At 49.0% G+C, this 21,110-nt stretch overlaps 6 protein-coding genes across 6 annotated transcripts; 5 read left to right on the top strand and 1 right to left on the bottom strand.

The window, feature by feature from the left end:
* Positions 1-164: 164 nt before the first annotated feature.
* Positions 165-1,618, top strand: N7484_004179 (putative proline oxidase Put1; the record flags this gene model as incomplete). Its single annotated transcript, XM_057114599.1, has 2 exons — positions 165-748; positions 805-1,618. 2 exons carry the CDS (start codon positions 165-167, stop codon positions 1,616-1,618), a joined length of 1,398 nt encoding a protein of 465 aa, XP_056974739.1.
* Positions 1,619-2,341: 723 nt separating this feature from the next.
* N7484_004178 (fungal specific transcription factor domain-containing protein) lies at positions 2,342-4,571 on the top strand (the record flags this gene model as incomplete). Its single annotated transcript, XM_057114598.1, has 7 exons — positions 2,342-2,465; positions 2,520-2,675; positions 2,739-3,280; positions 3,331-3,604; positions 3,668-3,843; positions 3,894-4,080; positions 4,135-4,571. Coding segments are annotated over 7 exons (1,896 nt in total), but the record flags the coding sequence as incomplete, so codon positions are not given.
* Positions 4,572-4,896: 325 nt separating this feature from the next.
* On the top strand, positions 4,897-5,926 carry N7484_004177 (flavin reductase family protein; the record flags this gene model as incomplete). The annotated part of the gene is made up of 2 exons (XM_057114597.1): positions 4,897-4,937; positions 5,044-5,926. 2 exons carry the CDS (start codon positions 4,897-4,899, stop codon positions 5,924-5,926), a joined length of 924 nt encoding a protein of 307 aa, XP_056974737.1.
* A 236-nt stretch (positions 5,927-6,162) lies between these two features.
* On the bottom strand, positions 6,163-9,746 carry N7484_004176 (uncharacterized protein; the record flags this gene model as incomplete). The annotated part of the gene is made up of 3 exons (XM_057114596.1): positions 6,163-6,852; positions 6,907-9,650; positions 9,701-9,746. The coding sequence occupies 3 exons, from the start codon at positions 9,744-9,746 to the stop codon at positions 6,163-6,165; spliced, it is 3,480 nt and encodes a 1,159-aa protein (XP_056974736.1).
* A 408-nt stretch (positions 9,747-10,154) lies between these two features.
* Positions 10,155-12,985, top strand: N7484_004175 (uncharacterized protein; the record flags this gene model as incomplete). Its single annotated transcript, XM_057114595.1, has 2 exons — positions 10,155-10,319; positions 10,382-12,985. 2 exons carry the CDS (start codon positions 10,155-10,157, stop codon positions 12,983-12,985), a joined length of 2,769 nt encoding a protein of 922 aa, XP_056974735.1.
* Positions 12,986-15,490: 2,505 nt separating this feature from the next.
* Positions 15,491-21,029, top strand: N7484_004174 (uncharacterized protein; the record flags this gene model as incomplete). The annotated part of the gene is made up of 2 exons (XM_057114594.1): positions 15,491-19,812; positions 19,862-21,029. The coding sequence occupies 2 exons, from the start codon at positions 15,491-15,493 to the stop codon at positions 21,027-21,029; spliced, it is 5,490 nt and encodes a 1,829-aa protein (XP_056974734.1).
* Between the last annotated feature and the right edge of the window lie 81 nt (positions 21,030-21,110).

Genomic DNA, 21,110 nt, shown 5'->3' with positions numbered 1-21,110 from the left:
TAGATTCTAGCGAATAGATAGGCTCCAGGAGAGGTAGCGGTCTGTTATCAAGGCAAGGTATATAGACCAGGATTGCAAGCAAACTTTCAAAAAAGAAGTCGAGGGAACTTGCTCTCGGGCCTACCCTGAAGTTCATACTAGGTCTCCCATACTGCCCAGCCAAAATGATCTCTCGACCTACCTCCCTCCCACGTACTTTTATACCCCGCGTCATTTCAGCGCAAGGTATAATTTGCCGACGGCATCGTTCGACAAAGCAAGGCTTTCATGATGTTGCTATTGCACCGCCAGTTCAGCCTCCCATCGAGCTGCCATCAATGGCAAGGCTGCCAACAAAGCTGCTATTGCGCTCTTTAGTCTTGACCTCTCTTATGACCTCGAAAATATTCCTGAAGCCTGCATTAGCTCTATTGAACGTTCTCAGCAACTCCAACTCCGCCCTTTTGAATGCCGATCGAAATCCAATCCTTAACAAACTTCTTCGATGGACTGTCTATAATCATTTTTGTGCCGGAACGAATCGCCAAGAGGTGTCAAAGACTGTTGCACAGATCAAGGGTATTGGATACCAGGGTGTGATTTTGGGCTATTCAAGGGAGATTGTTCTCGCTCCCAATGAGAAGTTGGCTCCCAGTGACTCTGGCACTACGACCTATAGCGATAAGTGTTATGAGACTGTGGAAGAATGGAAAAATGGCACACTCGAGACTCTGCGGATGGTTGGGCCTGGGGACTTCCTTGCTGTCAAGTAAGTTTTTTTCCATAGCTTTATCTCGTGTACAACCTTCTGATCCCTTATTTTAGACTCACAGGTGCCGGCCCAATCTCCCTCGACGCTATGGCAGCCAAAAAGCCCATGCCAGATGTGATGGTCAAAGCTATGGATGAAATCTGCACCGCGACAAAGGAACAAGGTTCGCGTCTTTGGCTAGATGCCGAGCAGCAGGTCCTGCAGAATGGATTGGATATCTGGGCAATCGACATCATGCGCAGACACAATAAATCGGATACTCCTTTAGTCTACAACACCATCCAGGGATACCTCAAGGCATCCAAGGCAAACCTCGATAACCACATTACCCTTGCTGCGCAGGAAGGATGGACCTTGGGAATCAAATTAGTTCGAGGAGCTTATATAGAGCATGAGACCCGCTCCCTAATTCACGACACCAAAGAAGAGACGGATGATTCCTACAACCTGATTGCGCATACGATGCTATGCCAAAGTATGCCAGAAGGAATTAGGGATTTGAAGTTCCCCAAGGCTGCACTCTTTCTCGCAACGCACAATGCTGCTAGTGCTGCGACGGCAATTGCTACTCACCAAAACCTACTTCTTGCAAACAAACCGACTATCTTGCTGGAATGTGGTCAGATCCAAGGGATGGCAGACGAGTTGAGTTGTGAACTAGTGCAGAACTACGAGCGCGCTTTAAAGGAGTCCTCTGCTGCCAATATGTCTGTGCCCAAAGCTTTCAAGTGTATGGCTTGGGGTTCGGTGGCAGAATGTATGCAGTATCTTCATCGCCGAGCGATTGAGAACAAGGGTGCAGTTGAGCGTACACAGCATATGGTAGATGCACTACGGCGGGAATTATGGCGAAGAATGTTTGGCTAGAGTCTTTACATGATGCAAATGAATAAATGACGACTATACTCTCAAAAAACGTGAAGCCTTCTGTTCACCCTCCCTTGCAGTGGTTCAGCTTTTGAAATTTGGCAAAACTCAGATTCTATCAATGCGATCACAACTCAAACATAAAAAGAAAACGATCGAGATAAGTGCATATCGTGTAATGCCCAGGAGGAAATCAGATTTAAGTTTGCCCAATCAATGTACAAACCTCCCCAATCGCCCCACAACGCTTATCGCCGCGCAGAGGCGGTTCATGATAAGCAAACGTCGGGTGGCAATCCCGACAGTGGCTCTTCTCTACCCCGCTAGACTACCCATACTTGATTTCGGAGACATTCCCCGGAAGCCATAGCCATCTTTTTGATACATTCTGCATTCGGTCCTGGAATCCGGTATGCCTCCCTCACCTAGTAGAGTCAAGATAAAGAAGTGCCAGAAAGCGTGAGTCCGTGCTGCACCTAGTATGCGGGTCCTTGCTAACTACTTCTAGATGTGTACGATGCCGGGGTATGAAAGTGAAGTGTTCGGGATCAGAACCATGCACAAGGTGTTCACGCAAGAAGTTACGCTGTCATTTTCCCGAGGAGGATGTGCGAATATCGGTATCGGAGAGGTTTGATCTCCATTCATGCCACCGTTGTTTTAATGCTAAATTAATCTTCTAGATACTTGAGGCAATTGGAAGAGCAAATATCAAACAATAGTAGGAGTATACATCACTCTGAATCGGCCGGAAGCCTTTCTGGTGGGGCCAGGAATGACAATGGCTTGTCGACTCCTAATCAAACTTTGCTGTTAGAGGATCAGCGATGGGGCGATATCAGTTATGGTAGGTTTTGACAGTCTTTTCTCATGGAAGCTTGCTAATTTTGTGATAATGAAGGAATTGACTCAAGTATTAGAGCAACAGAAGCTTTGCCTCCACAGAGAAATGCTGATAGTGACCCCGACTTGGAACAAGATGGTCACCGACGCTTTTCTAAAAATCCTTTGGTGGATAAGAATCCACAGTTCGCGAGAACGCCAGATGGCCGATTTTGTAAGTGACTCCATTGGAAATATAAAAAGGCGCTTTACTGAATATTTTCTCTTTTTCCTTCAGGGTATATGGGCCCGACATCATCATGGTCATTTTGTCGCCGTGTCCTAGCTTTAATTGGGAGGCGTATACCAGAATCAAACCCTCCTCCAGACCCATGGCACCTGGATGGCATGGCATTTAAGCTACAATGGCGCCCAACATCACTTGAAGAGATTCCTGATGTTTCGAATCTACCGCCTCTTGACTATGCGCTCTTTCTCTTCAACACTGTCAAGTTCTATTTCGGTTTCCTGTCGTTTATGATTGATGAAGATTTGTATCTTCGTGACCTACATGAATTTTATAAGGACCCCGCTGCAAAAGCTGTTGAGTCACGGTACTGGTATGCGCAGTATCTCCTTGTTCTTGCATTCGGGAAGGCATTCCTCACTCCCAAGAGTCCCTCTGGGCCACCCCCAGGACATCAATATGCTGCAAGAGCTATGGCGCTTCTACCAGACTTATCTGGTATGCATCAAGACACATTGACGTGCATCCAGGCCATGAGTCTAGGTGCGGTGTATCTTCAGTCCATTGATATGAGGCGAGCGGCATTTCAGCATGTGAGTTAGACGCTATTATTGGTCCATGAGTCAATTGCTAACTACTGTAGATTGGACACGCACTGCGTGGATGTATCATTGAGGGCATTCATAGACATGTACCTGAAGAGTTTGGTGGACCTGAGCTTTCTAGGAGGTGCAGGACGATATTTTGGGTGGTATATATGCTCGATCGGGAATTTGCCGCATTAATAGGGGCACCGAGCTCCATTCGAGATGAGGATATCACAGTCATGCTCCCTGCAGAGGTCGAGGGCTCTGTGGAAGACATTAACCTAACATTACACGTTCGGCTTTCCAGATTAATTGCTCAGATCTTGACGAGTAAGCCCTCATACCTTTGATGTTACTGGTGTTCTGCTACTTTGATGATTGACACTACGCAAGCTATTTATAACCCCGGTGACAAGCTTAATGGATCACTCATTCGAAATACACAGTCGATTCTGCACAGCATGGCAGAGCTCTCGCATGATATTACGGCCTTTCTGAACACGCATTTCCATGGTCTTATCAGTCGAGCATCAAAAATGGCAATCCGACTGATGTTGGCTCACCACCACGTAAGCCCCATACACTCTCCTCTTGAGACCCGGATTCTAACCCAAAGAAGTGCATCGTTCTAACGACAAGACCACTGGTCATGTGTGCGTTGCATATGCATATTGAACGCACCGACATGCAGACATCACAAACGATTTCCCTCACCCCACCAGTTTCTTCGCTTCTCCAGTGCTGTGCAGATTCCGCCCAGACTATTCTTCAAACTCTCCAAACCTTAGCTGACGATGACTTGATGGGTTCGTCTTGAGAAGTTCTCATTTGTGGAGAAACCATGCTGACTTGACATGCAGATGCATTTCTCCCATTTCAAATCGAAGACGCCTCTTCATCCGCATTCGTTCTCTATCTCATCCGTGCAATAGCTCCTTCGCTCATACCAAACAGCACATGGTGCGATAATCTCGAGTGCGTTCTGGATAAGCTCATTGCCAAAGGTAATCTTGCTGCGCCACTGCGTCGACGAGAACTTAGCCAATTAGAGCAGATCCTTGCGCCCTTGACTCCAAAGCCTCAGAATAGCCCATTGCCACCCGTGCGCTTCAACGCTGCACCGGAAGAGCAAGAAGAGGCTTATGGGATGGATCAGGTGGACGTTGGTGAGGAATTTGAGTGGGACTTGCTAGGTCTCAATCCTTCAGTCAGCCTTCCACCCGCAGAACTTCTTGATCTTGCCGATCAACTGGATATGGAACGTATTATGCAATCAGTTGGCGCGTGTGTGAATTAAGCTTATAGTTAACTATCTGCTCTCTCTAATGTGTTATGGTCAACGAAGCAATGTGTGATGTGGATAAGAAGTCCAATCAACAAGAAGTTATAACAAAAAGGATTTGAACCAAAATGACTATATAGAGTCTGCACATACACAATTCCAATTGTCGGAGCCGGTGACCGACGCTTAGAAATCAGCATGATAGTGACCGGGCCAGTGCCGGTATTGTGGAGCGCACGGCCCGGTGCTCTACTGTAAACCCGCGATTTGAGATTCATACGTGTAAATATTTCCTTGTGTACCATTGAATGCATTCTCATGTTTACCAATAGATACTAAGATGTATTTCTCGCGAGGAGCCACACGTCTCTTACACAGACAGTAAGGCACGAGGTCATGTAATCTCTTAGCACTTGCTAATGCATATCAGATCCAGACAAACATGTAGCTCTCAAACTCCAACACATTTATCCTGCATTCAAAATAGCTCATCTGCCACTGCCGCTGCACAGAAGGAGTACAAGATCATCCAAGATGTTAGCAGCTTTGCAGAAATCGAAATCAATCGACAAGACTTTGACCACGAAAAGCCCATCGAAGTCACAAAGTCCCCATTTCCAAACTGGAATTACGGGGATGGAGTTCCCGATAACGGCGCAAGCCTCATTCAGAAGCACCATGAGATTGATCCGTATGCTTCAACCCGCCCAATGATCAACAATTACCGTCTCCTCGTATCAGGGATCGCACCTCGCCCCGTCGGCTTCATCAGCACTGTGAACGAGAAAGGCCAAAAGAATCTCTCCCCATTCAGCTATTTCCAAGTCATTGACCATGACCCACCAATGTTCATTGTCGGGTTCTCCTCACGACCTGGACGTGTCAAGGATACATATCGGAATCTGAAAGAAACAGGCGAGTGTGTCATCAACACCGTATCGGAGAATATGATCGAAGCCGTAAATGCTACCTCTATCGATGCGCCTTACGGTATTTCCGAATGGGAAGTTTCGGGGCTGCATGAGGCGCCTTCCACGACTGTGAAGCCTTCACGGGTTGCTGAGTCGGTGCTTTCCGTTGAAGGGAAGGTTCTTGATATCAAGGAGTTTACTGATCATCAACGACCTGGAATGAGTATCGCTGCTACGGTTTTGATCAAGGCTACGAGATTTTGGGTTAAGGAGGGCACGGCTGATGCGGATCTCAGTCATATTGATTTGGATAAACTGCGGCCTGTTGCTCAGCTTGGTGGGGTCTCTTATGGTCGTGTCGTGTCTACGTTCGAGAGGCCGCGCAGCAAGTGGGCTGTTGAGCTTCCGAAGAGTGAGTTGTTAACAAGGCTGGATAAGAATAGGCCGGATGTTGAATAGGGCTGCTACATTATGGCGCTTCTATGGACAATACTTCAGCTACAGAATGAATTATGGTGCCACGACCATTCCCGATCATTGACCCGAGGAGATGAATAAAAAGCCAATCTCTACCATCATTTCAATATTTAAGAGTGAACAAGAATGGGCAATTCGATGTATGTATTCCATTTATAATGGGGTTTATTTCGTATAAGCTTGTCGTAATTTAGATCGATAGATCATGTTGCTGGAATCTACACCGCGACCGGGCGCTCCTCATCTCCGTCGCTAACAACCTCCACAACAGGCTGCACATGGAAATAGCCCATCTGAAACAAGGCATGCTGCCACTCTGGCTTGCCAGTAGCTTGGACATAGTAGTAATTGGTCTCATCAGGAAACCATCTTTCCTTTCGTGTAAAGGCCTTGTCACTTCCTTCGAGGGCGGCCCGACTAGCACGAGTGGTCCTCGCGCGAACTTCTCCACGTCCTTGCTCTTGTGCCCAAGCTGCGTGAAGATTATCACGGTATATCTTGAGACGGCCGTCAAATACCATGATCGCACGGATATATGGCGCAAGATCTTCGGTGATTGTGGCGAGGCCATTTTCAAACGAAGGTGCTAGGCGGCCTGTGGATGTGCTGTGTCGGGCTTTCATGATGGGATCAAAAACTTGCTGGAATCCGGATTTGGTAGATGGGAAAACCCGGCGCTTAGCTGCCAATTGGCCCCAGCCGTTGGAAATTCGAGATGTGCAAACCGATTCAATATCGTCATCAATGGGACGGAAGGTGCGGGAGATCAACGCAGCCGAGGTTATGCTTATGTTCTCGCTTAATGCGTTATATTCGGGCAGCAAATCGGATTGGAGCAGAGGATGAGCGTCGACGTAATTCGATCGGTGAGACTCAAGCATTGGAGGGGCGCTGGCATCAAGAACATCCTGGAAAGCTGTTAGCTGAAGTTGTCACATACAGAGCACACTGATAGAACTTACTTTGAACAGGTTGAAGGGACATCCCGAGCAAAGAATATCAAGAGAGCTTCTCATCTCCGAGTAGTCTGACTCAAGGCCTAGCAACTCTAGTTGCTCCAGTCTGGACTTTGAGGCGTACTGTTCAGAAGACAAAAGCTCTGCCTGGTTGAATCCACTCGCATCTTCTATATCCTGAAGGCTGAGTCGCCACCAATGTGATGTATTCCGTAGGGCTTCGGTCTCTCTCTCTAGAGGAGATTCTGTAAGGAAGAGATCCCGATTGAACCATCCCATGTACGGTTCGTAAGTATTGAGGCTAAGCACTCGAAGGCGTTCGCCGTCTTTATCAAGGTTATTTTGCGGTGGCCAGGATGGCAGTATCCAGTCAAGTCCTGCCTTATCACTGCCGACGCCAACCTGACACCAGAAATTGAGGTCCATGAGAGACCGTCGGATATCATGGCCAGCTCCGTTATAAAGCTTGCTCACAGCATTCCTCTTCAGGACATGTCCCTCGTTGGCAGCGACGAGAAGCAAGTAATCGAGCACAAGATCGGGAGGCGGTCGCTGATAGCGTAAAATGGCGTGCAACGACATGTCTTGGGTGGGGACAAGGCTCTCATTGTTGCAGGTGATGACGATTGGGCGGCGAGACTGGCTGATGAGGGTGAGAACTCCGGTCCAAAATTGCTTGTCTTCGTCAAAAAGAATATCGGCTTCCTCTAAGAGTATCAAGGATTGCTTTTGTTCCCGGGGGCGCTTGGAGTCATTCTCGGGCTCACTAGAACTTGCTCCTTTATCAATATTTTTGGCGGCTTTTGAAGATTGACCTTTGAAAAAGCCCATCAAATTGTTCTGTTTGGGTTCATCTGGGGCAGGAATTCGTGCCTTGGCAGAGGATTCGTCGGATTCATTGAGCAGATGCACGAGATGATTTTGTGTCATATCACCAACTTTCTCAAGCATGTCTCTGGCACTCCGTCGGCTACCAGGATTGATCTCGAATACCTCAAAGTCCAGCTCTTTGGCAACGGCATACACCGAGGCGGTTTTTCCAGAGCCGGATGGGCCACTCAAAAGGATGGCGTTGGCGAGTTGCCCCTTATCAAAGCCATGCTGAGAGCAAAGACCCAAGTCTCCTGATCGCACAACAGTCCGCTGGGCGGAAACAGTCACATCACCAGCAAGCTCATCATCCGAGCCAGAGAGGTTATCCATTTCCGATGCTTCCTCTTCACTAGAGACAATAAATCCATCGAGCTTTTCTGCCTTTTGGCGCTTTTTCTGCTTCTTTTCGTGTTTTGTCTTTGGCTTTTTGCTGCCGTGCGTGGACTTTCCAGTATCAACTGCGGTGATCTTGAGATGTCGAAGCCAGTCCCGTAGCATTTGTGGCTCACGCCCAACCTGCAGGACATCTTCGGCGGATTTTGGTGCATACTTTTGTGACCAAAGGTGAGATTCGTACTTCCCCAAGTCGAAGGCGGAAAATGAATTCTGTAGGTTTATCCGAAGTTTGGAGATTGAGGGAGAAGCTGCTATGGGAGGCTGATTGGGCAAAGACCAGGACATTTGACTGTCAATTGCTTTTTGCAGAACTCTTCCACTTGCATTATGTCGACCTGGAAGCCGCAAAGTCGGGCGGTGAAAGTGGCTATCGCTTAAGTGCTTCTGAGCGGCTGTTCGTGCTAATGCAGTACTCACAAGGAGAGCATTTTCTTCATCATGCACCCCAATGGTCGGTAGTTTGGCTTTCTTGTGATCATGTTGGGAGGTAACGGGTGCAACCGAAGAAATTATTGGTGGAGATATGGTATATTTGACGTGAAAAAGGTCTCGTGGGGGCCATAATGGGTGGACAAGTTCAGGGAACTTGGTCTTCGGGCGACTGAATGGTGAGGATGAGGCTGGAAAGCCCCTTGGCTCGCGCGTTGAGAGGAAGCTAGATGTAAGGGTCGCCCGGGAATCTGCAGTTGGGGTGGGTGATATAATTTCGGTATCAGCCTTTTGAGGTGGTTTTTTCGAGAAGAACGGATGGGTTGGCTTATTGCTAATGGGTTGCGAGCGGACAACAGGCTTTGGCGGAGCTGCAGATCGCCTAAATGCATGGTTCCCGCAGAGAATATCGTTGATCAATTGGCCAACATTCCTTTCTTGATTCAGGCTGTATTTGATGACAACCAGTTTGCTTTGCGTTTTCCGGTGTTTACCACGCTTGGGACCTTTCCGGGTCTGATCAACGGTTCCCGGAAGGTTTTTAGGAGGCGAGCTCAGCAGCCTTCCATTTGGGTTCAGCTTGAGAGTTTTTCGACTCGGATCAGCAATACTGTCCTGTGCTATCGGGTCCGTTGAATGTGTCCCTTGACTGAGAACTTGAGCATCGGCTAACTGAGGTCCATCCGAGACGAGCGGGCCAATTTCTCCAGGGACTGGTGTAGGAACAGGCGGTAGTGATGACGCGGGCATCTCACGCCCTAACCAACCCGATAAACCAGCCTGAAGAGAGCCGTCGTGCTCCGCATTCTTGGTCTTTTCGGTCCTTCGTCTCTTTCTCCGACTGGCATTGGGGTCCTCCTCTGAGCTCGCAGGGGTTCGGTCAGGTTGGTCTCTTAAACGCTCCAATGAGTTGGCAGAGGACGGCGGCTGTTTCTGTTGTTGCGCTTCAGGCTGCTGACTTTGGACTGAGGTGAAGGTGAGCATATTTGATGTCGTTTCGGTTGGTAGGTTCGAGGCACTGGGCACGCCACGTTTCTCTGGAACTGTAAACTCTACCACCATGTAAGGAAAGCGTCAGGTGAAGCTACTGAAGACAGCATACCTTGCTGGAAAAATGGGTGGATTCCCTGCCGCTCGCCCTGTCCCATGGCTAACGGTGGATTGGATACTGCTGTATCCATGTGAGAGGCTCAATTAAACATTGGAGGAGATGGTGAAGAGGAAGATTGATTTCATATAAATAAATGGAGTGAATGACAGCGAGACACAGCCCTTCAAGGCCAGCAATAGGGTATTTAAAAGTCGACGGTTGTTATCGGAGGTTATCAAGTCACTTTAACACGCTCGACGCGAAAGGCGCGTCGCTGGGGATTATGTCAGCCTGATTATTTGATCTTTACACTAGCCTTGATTTGGGTTAGTGTGTGGGCCCGGTCCGGAGTTAACCCGAAAATTTTTCAGATTTCCTCGTTGGGACAGTCTGATGCTCTCACTGAACAGGACCTCAAGGGACAGGAAATTAAGTCATTTGTGCAATTTCGAGGCTTCCTTCTGCCATGGACCTGCAGTCTCCGTCTGTGCTGGCACAATTGCCTCGCCCCCTCCACGCCTCATCGGGCAAGACTCGCATTGGCGACGTCTATAGCCTCGCTGATGCTAAAAAGCGCAAGCGTTATGAGGTTGCCGTTGCGATCGACGGTGAAGCCATCAACATATATAATGTATTGCTTCTGATTGCTGTTGGTGTCTTGGTATTCCTAGGCTAATATTTTCTCGTCTCCAGGTGCAAACTCCCAAGCTCGTGACCTCGTACGCTGTTCCGCCACAATCGACATTCTCTTGCCGCCCATGCTCCGTTCGTCGGAAGATCTCGAAAAAATCGGTTGTCAAAAGGCAGACATATGCTGCAGCGATCAAGCCAGAGCATCAGATCAAGTGTTTCGTGGAAGAAATTAGCAACGGATCAAGTGCGCCAGCAATCTCTTCGTCGACAGCCACCATCACGGATTCACGCAGCCCAACAACTTTTGTGGGAATTATTCCTATTAGTGCAGACGACGAGAGCGAATCCGATCCATTTGATGTCCTTGCAGTCCATGAAGATGGTCGTGTACGCAGATTGTCAGCCGATCTGAAGACCCAGCGTTGGAGTATCCAACACAGTGAAATCGCTAAGGTCTCTTCCACCCACATTGTTAACACTTGCTTTTTGATCGATTTGGAAGATGCGCGAAAGTCATTGTTTAAGAGACGTCAGGACTTGGCTGCTCTCGCTCTGGGCGACGAGGCAGTAGATGGAACAAATGAACCATCCATCTTGCTCGTTGTTTCGCATCCCAGGGACGCCGAACGGTTTGCGCTGCAGGATGTGAATGTCCAGATGTTCTCTGTGCCTGCCAAGTCAGGATCCCAAGAGGAGAGCCAACGCCTTCGTCACCTCCAAACAATCCAGGTACCCGGCCCAAGCGGAATCGACAAAGTCAACAGCCATGGCCTACAGTGGAACTTCCACGCAGGATCAGCGGGTCTACACCTCTCCTTCGACAAAGGATTTATAAACACCGACCTGTCACAATACGCTCCTTCGGTGACCTCACAGTTCATGCTTGATGACGAGAATTTCTCTTCCGTGATGCGTGTCTCTCCCCAATGCGTCATTGGTGCCAGTGATTCCTTAGTCGCACTTTACGATACTCAATACCAATCCGTTCAGCGGAGCATTGCTGCTGGTGAGGTCTTGTCTGGAACAGGTTCAAGTGCACCCATCGTCTTCATCAGTTATTTTTCGAAGCTGGGAATTGCAGTGGCCGCTAAGGGAAACACTCTGATCGGTTTTGATTTGACTTCCCTCCACAGCAACTCTGGGCCTTCCCTCAAGCGATCCCGCGATGGCCTTCTCATCGACGCTATTGGACGCGGCATTGGTGCATCTTCTGCGCAATGGGACCTGGCATCCAAGAAGTACCGGTCTGAGAACATGACTTCACTCCACCTTACTTCCCCCGAGCAGGTGGAGAAATGGAATCAGTTGACTAAATCTGTGAATGAAGCGACCACCTCCAAAAACACTAGTCTATTCGATAAAGCCGTGCAGGCCTACTTCGGCACTACCCTACCTTCACGAGGACAATACGTCAACCCCGAATCAACCCTATTCCTGCTGTCCAAGATCTTTACGGTTGAGAATTCTGTGACTGAAGGTGATGTTGTATCGGCTCCGTCATCCCAGTTACGCATTGTGCTATGGCCTCGCATCACTTGCGCCTGGTTGATTTCTTTGGGTCAACTATCTTCTGATAATGTCGAAATTGCACTTCGGCGCGCCTTGAAGCCACGCATCCTCCAGCCGTTGGCCACTGGATCCTTTATCCAGGCACTGATTGATTCCGATTCATCCCTTAAGCATGTCAACCATGTCCTTAGTGGCCCTTCTGCCCTCTCGACTGATGAATTGGCTTACGCATTGAAGTACTTTTTGATTGAGGCGCGTCAGCGATCTGGTGCACTGGAGGAGACTACCCGAGCCATTACCAATGGTGATATTGCTACACCTACCCAGGAACTTACACGCCATTTGGGAGATGAGACAGCCACTGTCAAAGCAGTTTTCAAGGGGTTGAACACTAGCATCCAGAAGATCCACACCCACCCTCTTTCTTCTGTCACAAAAGCTCTCCGCTCCAACCTGTCACGCCAAGAGCTTATCTCCATGATTCATCACCTTCGCCTTTCTCTCGCCACCGGTGGCTACATGTCTCGGTTCTCCGAGAACCCCCCTACCCCCATCACCATTGATCAGATTACTCCTTCCCTTTCACTCCAAACCATTAGTGATATGCTCACTTCCTCTGTTGACGCCGTTGGTCCCTCCGGCTGGATTACCGCTCTCCCCTCCGTGAACGACCTTGATGATGAGACCGACTCGACTATTGCCGCGGCCACCCGCGAGATGGAACTCATTTCCGATATGCGATCCGAGATCTCTGCTACCTTGGGTGGTGTGGAAGAAGCAACGTACTTGAAGGGTATCCTTCGCGAGTACCTGCGGTTTTCTGACCAAGTCAGCACCCCGAAGACCGCAAGTGGAAATGCCGTTGCGAAGGTCGAGAATGAACCCACTCCGGGCCCATCTCATCTTGTCCGTCATGAGAAGGTCAACGGCGCAGACCTCTTGATCTTTGCTCGTCCTGGTGAGGGTGAGGATGGTTATGATGGTGATGCCAGTGGAAAGATGCTGCCGCTATCGATGAAGCCTGTCTCGACCGATGTTTCTCGGACTAAGGTCAAGAAGTCAACGGGTGAAAGCAAGGCTCGTAGTAACCGTGAGATCGGTTACATGCGTCGCAAGGAAGTTGGCAAGTACTCTTTCGAGAGGCTTCTGGTTTAATGAGTGATTGACGGTGGACATACCCGTGGACTTTGCCTTTCATGTTTCATACTGTATTAACCATTACGCATCAAGTATAAAAGGAGTTTAAAATTGAGGTCAATAATTTTTGTTCAGTCTTTGGCAATCTCACAAATCTTTGACTGGCGCTCTAGAGCCAAGTCAGGTGGCAAACGCTTATAATTATAGTACAATCGTCAATGGGTATATAACAGTCAACTGCCCAGGTGATGCCGTGATACTCCAACTTTGTAGCTTCGAAAATCGGCAAATGATGTTCGCAATGTCAAAAACTGACCATTTCAAAGTAAAACACAAATAAAACTTCCAAGGTTATTGTTCTGAATTCGTTTCACCAAGAGTGTTATAATGGAAGTGTGAAAATGTGAACTTGGGGAGTGGAAGCCGGGATTCGAGATAAGACTTGATATATCCGGGGCCTGTGATGTCGTAGGCCCAAAAGGTAAATAGATTGACGATGTCCTCAACCCGAGCCGAGCGGCCGTCAGTACAGTCAGGGCATCTGAGATTCCACCATTCTCCCGTGACATTGCTATGCCCATGATGTATCATGTCGCGAGGGATACATGTCAAAATTTCAAACAACATACTGGCACGGTGTAAAAGATGGCCAATACCAAAAAGATATCCACAATAATCTCCGTCACTGACATCCGGACCTGCGACTTTGATGCTGATGCTCTTCTCTTGGACCCTCTCTTGGGAAATAGCGCATGTGTCTGCACATGGCGTCCTTGTTTGTGACGGTCCATGTAGTGTATACGTATTTGGAAGACAGGGTAACGAGCCACATCGATCCACCATCACAAATCTGGATTTCATGTTTTATGTCTTTGTATAGTAGTTGAGTGATCTCGATGTATAAAGCTCGGCTGCATCCCAGGATGCCGAGAAGTCTTCCACCATGAGACATGATAGTCAGGGTAGTGCTGTTGATATTTTGAAAAAGCTCTTCCCAGATCATCAACCGAATTTCGACTGGAAATCTGGCAAAGTCGCCAAGTTGGCTTACGTACCACCCTTCTTCGTCAATATAGTTTTGATTATTGTAATTCATTGTTAATGATGCGTATATCCGGTATAAGTTCGATGTTCAACAAGGAAATAGCGTACTCTCAGAAGATGTTGGATGCGTGGATGGAGTTATTCAGAAGGAACATATTTGTATCAGAGAATATTAGGAGTGTTACTAGACCTGCTCGGGTAGCCCGATCCTCAAAGGGTCATAGGTGTTAGAGATTGAACCCCGGAATGCAAAAGCTTATAGTATTACTGCTGTGGAAGCAGCAACGGAACTTATACTCTCCAGGGCTTCCCGGATAGGACTAGTGTCGCTAGAACTATGAATGCTTGCTTTTACGCTTACCAGGAGGACCAGCGAACTTTTTTCCCCCATGGTATTTGAGAATATTGGATGAGACAAGCTCTTTTTACAGCGGTGTGGTAGAAAGAGAAAGTAGATAGAAAATAGTGAAATCCGAAAGTAGTAGCAGTCGGAAAAGGCGATGAAAGTGCACTCTGCCTGGAAGTGTGGAGTACAAACTTACCTAGTAGAGCCATTGCCCGAACCATTCCTTTAGGTTAACCCTTTCACCCACTCCTCGTCATCTGCCCTTTTAGATGTGACTATGACGTTGGGAATTCTGAAACGCAAATGTGGTCAGTGCAAAGGGCTCAGCTCCACTTTGGCCGCTTGTTTGGGGACACGACGAGCCGTTCTTGTTGACAGATAATTCAATTGTCAAAGTATCGAACGACAAAACTATCATTTGAGGGTAAAGGACGTTGAGAGAATTTGGGATTTGCTGATGGAACACAATTTAAGCATAGTATTCTGACCTCGTGAACTTGAGGTCGAGGACGGGGCTTGCATGCCCAAGTTTTGTTGTTGAAATATATTTTCACAGCCCAACCAACCACCGTGGACCTGTTGAGTGTGCATGCATATACGCAGCCAAGACCCAATTTGATTTCGTACATAGCCGTAGCCCTAGGTAACCTTAGAATTATACATAGTGAGCTCTTCTATATGTGTGGAATCAGAGATCCCAGAAATATCGGTCAAGGAAATCGGGGCTCCAAGTGGGACCAAAACAACACATTGGGCTGCAATAAGACTCGGACCAATCAGACCACTTCTGCTTGGATCCTCGATCGGACCATTGGCTGCTAGTGGGGGGATCGGTTGGATTTAGAGTGATTTTTTGTTTAGATATCAATAACAATAAGGGGTGTACTCGAAGACAAGGATCACAAACATAAATGGGTGGCGCGTATCATGTGTCGCTAAATAAACAAGGAGCTTGGGTGGAGCTGACTGCTTGGACCAACAACCCGCAAATCCCCAAACCGTTCGTCTCGGAGCTGAAAGTTGATTTTGTTGTTGATTTACATTCAATGTCTGAGGGGAAATGATTCCTGGTTCTTCTCCTGTTTATATCGGAGCGCGAACCGCCGGAACGCGCCCTGCGTCAAATCATAACAATGAGCAACCAACCATGGCTAGACAGCCTGTCAGACGACTGGCCGTCGGTGCCTGCCACTCCTACCACTCCCGCTCCATCGAACCCGTCACAGAACCTGTTGTCCTTGCGGCGCAATAGTGTGCAGAACTCCCCTAGTCGCATTCCGGTACCTGCACGCCGATCTGTGGAACAATCCCCAGCCGACGACAAGAAAAAGGTTACCCGACCATGTCATTTCCATAGGAAAGAACCTCCCACACCGAAGACCCCGCGAACTCCCAAAACACCTACAAAACTGCGATCGCCCATCCCGCCCAAGACCAGAACAAGGACGCCCAGGAGCTCCAAAGTCACTCCAAAGTCTACGTCCAAGGCCCGCGCGAAGCCAACCCCGGGTGCGGCTGAAAAGCAAGCGCCAACCATGGATACGCGCTCCCCGCTACGGTCGGTATCCAACGTCTCCAAACAATCAGACTACGAGGCGGGCGACACGGTCCAGATCAAACCCAAAAAGGGCGACGAGGGGGAAGCTACACCCGAATGGCGGAAACGACTGGTACGTGGGGAGATTCCGGTGGGAGATCAACGCGATCTGTTTGCGCCGATTGGACTTGAGAGTGTATTCAAGCCCCCGACGCCAGGATCCGGAGCTGGCCAACCAGACTCCATCCCCTTTACCCGACAGGACGACCAGCTGTGGGACTTCACCGACAATACCTCCCACCGAGAAAGCTCTACAAGACAGGCACAGGGGGAGGAGGATTATAGTGAACGCGTCGGTGAAGGTGACTACTCGGGTACTGGCATAGAATCACCATTTGGGACGGTGAACCATCGGGCACACTGGGCCGATAAGCGACCAGGGAGCAATCATGCAGATCAGTCGGGCCTGTCACATGGATACACTGAAACTCGGACTGCTAGTGGGCTAGAGGACCTTCGCAATGAGGGAATCACACCGATTACGTTCACGCGAAACAATACACTAGAAGGGACTGCCACAACAGAGGTGATCAAGTCGGCATTGAAACAAGTGACGAGCAAGCTTGAGAGCTTGTCTATTGACAATAGTCGCCCTGACTCACCAGCTAGTGACAGTTTCCTATTTTATAACCATAGTGAACCCCGGCCGGAGGGTTCGCCAAACGAGGACAGTTTATTGGATGTAACCAGTCACTCCTTGCCTCAGGACTTGTCAATGGGAACATTGGACTTCAGTCGCCGCAAAGTTCACCGTCCTTTCCACCAATTCTCCCCCTCGCCCTTTCCTTCCCAGCACTTGTCCCCCACGACCCTCGCCAACGCCAAAACTCGCAGTTCTCCCCTCTTCAATCGCTCTTCAAACGGATCACCTACATTGCCTCGCCCCTCCTCCTCTCATGTCCGACCGTCAACATCCGATGATAACACTTCAAAACAAGACACAATGCCCTCGTCAGGAAGCCCATTGAAGCTGTTTGGCGAGCATGATACATTTACAAACAACAGGCTTCTTCGGCGGATGAGTCAATTTGAGGAAACATTTGGGGACGGTTCGGGGTCGGAGGGAGACGAGCCGCCATCACCATCAGAAGAGGCACGAAGGAAGGGAGAAAATCGAAGCTTACTCAATGTTCGACATGAGCCATTGAGTGAGATATCTCCTCGACGGAATGAGCGAGGCTCATCTCGAAACGTTGTAAACCCTCGTCTGTCTCGGTTCGGGGACGGGGAACTGGATAAATTCGACTTCTCAGACACGAGCCCGTACGAGCCTAACTTCACTTATGGCGATGTACCAGGTTTTGAGTCCCGCCCCTCCTCCCGAAGAATATCGTCGAATCGTCAACAATACCTTCAACGGGGGTCACAGGTGGGCTCTTTGCAATATGCCAGATCTGCAAGCTCCAGCTTTACCCGGAAACCATCCGCCTGGACTCGCCAAAGCTACTTTGATCATTTACGTGATGCAACCGCTTCGTCACGCGCCAATAAAGAAAACATCGCGCCGTCTGAAACCAAGAGAGTTCCCAAAGCAGCGGCCATGGACCCGATTCCAAAGCGCCGACGAACTATTTTGCGCGATGACAGCGCCGAACCGGAACGAGCCCATTCCAATGGCGATCCAGCAAAATTTGGCGAAAGCATGTCCTTGCTGCAGAGAAGCTTGATGCAACAGGGCGTGCAGCTCGAGAATGGGGATTACCTCGCTCCTCCCGGCCTCTCTCAGTCCATGCAACGACCTAGGACCCCGACTCCTAGTCAGATCCGGTCTATGCACGGATCGAAGGTGTTACCGAGCAGAGAGTACTCGGAATCAAATTTTGATAACCTTGACTACTCGGACTCGTTCTCCATTGAAGGTGACATACCACTAGTCAAGATTACTGGGGCAAGTGACACATCGCGCAAAGGGTCTATCACAACCCAAGACTACTTGAACGAAGCGACGAAAATCATGGATCTGATCCGAGCTAAAGGCCGCCCAGTACCGGGGTTAACGAGCGTTCAGGAGTCCGATGGGGATAGTGAAGATGGAGAGGTCAGCTACGATGACGAATCTACTCGGGAAGCATTTTCTCGCCCCCCAAGCCGTGATGGCACGAATACAGATTTCCGCAAAATTCGAGAGCCAAAAGAGTTGAATGCTCAAGTTCTGAACTACTTGAAACAATATCAAGAGAAAGATGATGGTGATTTTGGGACCACTGGATCGGTCATGTCATTCAATCATGAAGCAGAGCTCAAGCCCGATGGCTCCCGAAGGGTGGTTTCCGGAAGGAAACGCAAGACAAGCAGCACTTATGATGATGTCGCGGACACCATCGCACAAGACTTGATGACAATTAATACCCAAATGTCTGGCTTCAGTGTTCACTCCGTACACACAGGATCCTCGCAAAACTCCCAGGCGAAAGGAGTATTATCATCCGATCTGGTCGCTCATCTTATCCCAGAGCAAGTCAACGGTTTTACTTACGACAAGTCCAAAAATTTATGGATCAAGAACGTTGCAGAACAACCAGCTCTACAAGTGTCTCATGATGATGAAAACGAAAACAACGATCCGTTCCAGGACATCCCTGACTTAAGTGTGGATGAGTTGCAGGAAATGATGCGAGTTCACGGCCTTGATTCTCCGTCTAAGCGGTTGTCAGCGAATCAAAACCTAGACTCCCACGCTCGCGCTGGAGGTACTTCACCAAAGAAGGGCGATGTTAGACCACACACAAGAGACGGAGATCCCTCAGTGAATGCAAGCTCTGTTCAGTCCAGAGCCACTCGGTTTACATCAAGTGTTCCAAATTCCGGAACCCGAGCAACATCATGGGGCACAGACGAAAGTCAGGCGAGAAATGACTCCGCGAGCCAGAATGCCAAAAGGCCCGATGACATAGATCCCCAGGCGCAAAACAAGCAGACTCGGGTTGCAACAATCTCATTTTCTTCACCTGTCGTTTCTCAGGTCGCATACACGGACGACGACGAGGCTTCCAACCCCGACACTGAATCACATCAGTCAGCACACATTGACGAAGGGAAGCATAACGAGAACCCACGGTCTGCTCTTCCACCTCCCCGTCGTGAAACCTCCGTAGCCGGGCAGCCATTCATTCGGCGTCCCGTGTCGAGAATTGATGAACGGAATGAAGAGGGAGCTGAAGATCTCAGCCTTGTTCACAGAAACGATTCACTGGGTGTGCAACAGACTCCAAGTGGTGATGCCATTGGAAAATCCTTGGTTCCCATTCACTCAGGTGACCATGAAACAAGTTACAGCTTCCATATGAGTCCGCTGCCTGATTTCTCAGTCAATCAACCAGATCACCCCCTGAACCTAGAAATGAGCTATGTGGCAAACCGCACGCATCCGACATCACTGAGACAGGTTCATGGTCAGTTTGCCCTTGCCACAGAGCAATTGATCAAGCACATCACCGATGTGCAGCCATATGAACCATACTGGGAAGACGTACGCCGCTTGGTACTGCGTCAAAAGGGGCTGATTACCTTGCACAAGCTGAGTGATTTCTGCCCTCGACTTGAGGACCTCGATGTCTCCGACAATGATATTGGGCAGTTGAGTGGTGTTCCAACCAGTCTTCGAACTCTCAAGATTCCCAGGAACTCCCTGTCCAATCTCACACCATGGGGCCACCTGACTAATTTGCAATACCTGGATATTTCTGGAAATGATATTGAGACCCTCGATGGTTTCTCTGGTCTGATTCACCTTCGGGAATTAAAGGCGAATGACAATCAAATCCGGAACATCGATGGCATTCTTGACTTAAATGGCCTGCTGAGCCTGAAATTGAGCAATAATTCGTTGACAACCGTGGACTTCGAAAGCACAGAACTGTGAGTTACTTTACCTGCATTCTGTATGGGTGGGTGCTAACACTACCAGAACTCGACTTCGCGACCTTGATCTAAGTCACAATTGCTTGACATCTGTCCGCAACATCGAGTGGCTCCCATCACTGGCCACTCTTGATGTTAGCGCCAATCAAATCACTCAATTCGAGGCGTCAACATCCCTCATCAGCCTGCGAGCGCTGAAACTCTCCGCCAATCGTCTGAGTGCCTTGGAGCTGAAGAACTTTTCTTCTTTGAGCCTCTTATATGCTGATCATAACGGTTTGTCGACCATTACCGGGCTGGAACACTGCCATAATCTAGAAGTTCTCTCTGTGCGAGAACAGACCCAAATGGGAGATACTACGTCTGGTATTACTTTGGACCTCGACCTCGGATCCGCAAAGGACATCCGTAAAGTTTTTCTGTCGTCAAACAAGCTTGCCTCTCGATGCCTCTCTCCTTCGTCTCCTTTACTTCGACTACAGCTTCTCGACATTGCCGCGTGCACTTTGCCTGCTCTCCCAGGCGCATTCGCCTCTAGCTTCCCGAACCTCAAAGTGTTGAATATGAACTTCAACTCTTTGACCGAATTGGAACCTTTGGTGGGTATGCACTGCCTTGCGAGGTTAACCATGGTTGGAAACCGACTTTCGAGAATGCGGCGCATCTGTCAGATCCTCAGCCGACTTGGAAGAACAGGAAGGGGCAATCCGTGCTCCCTTCGCAAGCTTGATATTCGTGGCAACCCCCTGACAGTCGGATTCTACCCTCCAGCTCTGACTGGCAATGGAAGCAATGCCGAGCGCAAGAAATTGAAGGACCAAGAAAAGGCAGTCGCTCATTTGCAAGAAAACCGACGAGATCTTTCTGATGCTTTGGCTGACGTTGATCCCAATGACCAAGTCGCACAGCCCGTCACCTGGGATGACAGCGCCAAGTCTGATCGTGATAGCGAGATCAACGATCCTCTGACTCTTCCTCTGGCGGATCCTCAGGCAGACGAAAAATATCTCCAGCGCCTAGACCGTGCCACTCGATTGCGCCGGCGGGTCCTGGAACTTTTACTTTATGCCGGAACTAGCGGCTCCCTTCAAACATTGGACGGGCTGGATCTTCGTCCAGTCCTTGGGGACGACTCATCGGATATGAATCAAGCGTGGGTTAGGCTCGAGGAACTGGGTGTTCTTCGAAAAAAGGCGATTACCGACAAGGCGTGAAATTTTCGTCTTGCATATTGTTTGTGTGAAGGTGTTGATTTTGTCTGAATATTTTATAGCGTGCATGGAGTTTTGACTATT

The sequence above is a fragment of the Penicillium longicatenatum genome, assembly GCF_028827895.1.
Source record: "Penicillium longicatenatum strain IBT 33135 chromosome Unknown contig_2_segment0_segment0, whole genome shotgun sequence".
In the NCBI taxonomy this organism is placed as follows: Eukaryota; Fungi; Ascomycota; class Eurotiomycetes; order Eurotiales; family Aspergillaceae; genus Penicillium; species Penicillium longicatenatum.
The sequence above is the reverse complement of the archived record's forward strand: the minus strand, read 5'-3'. Positions and strand labels throughout refer to the sequence as shown.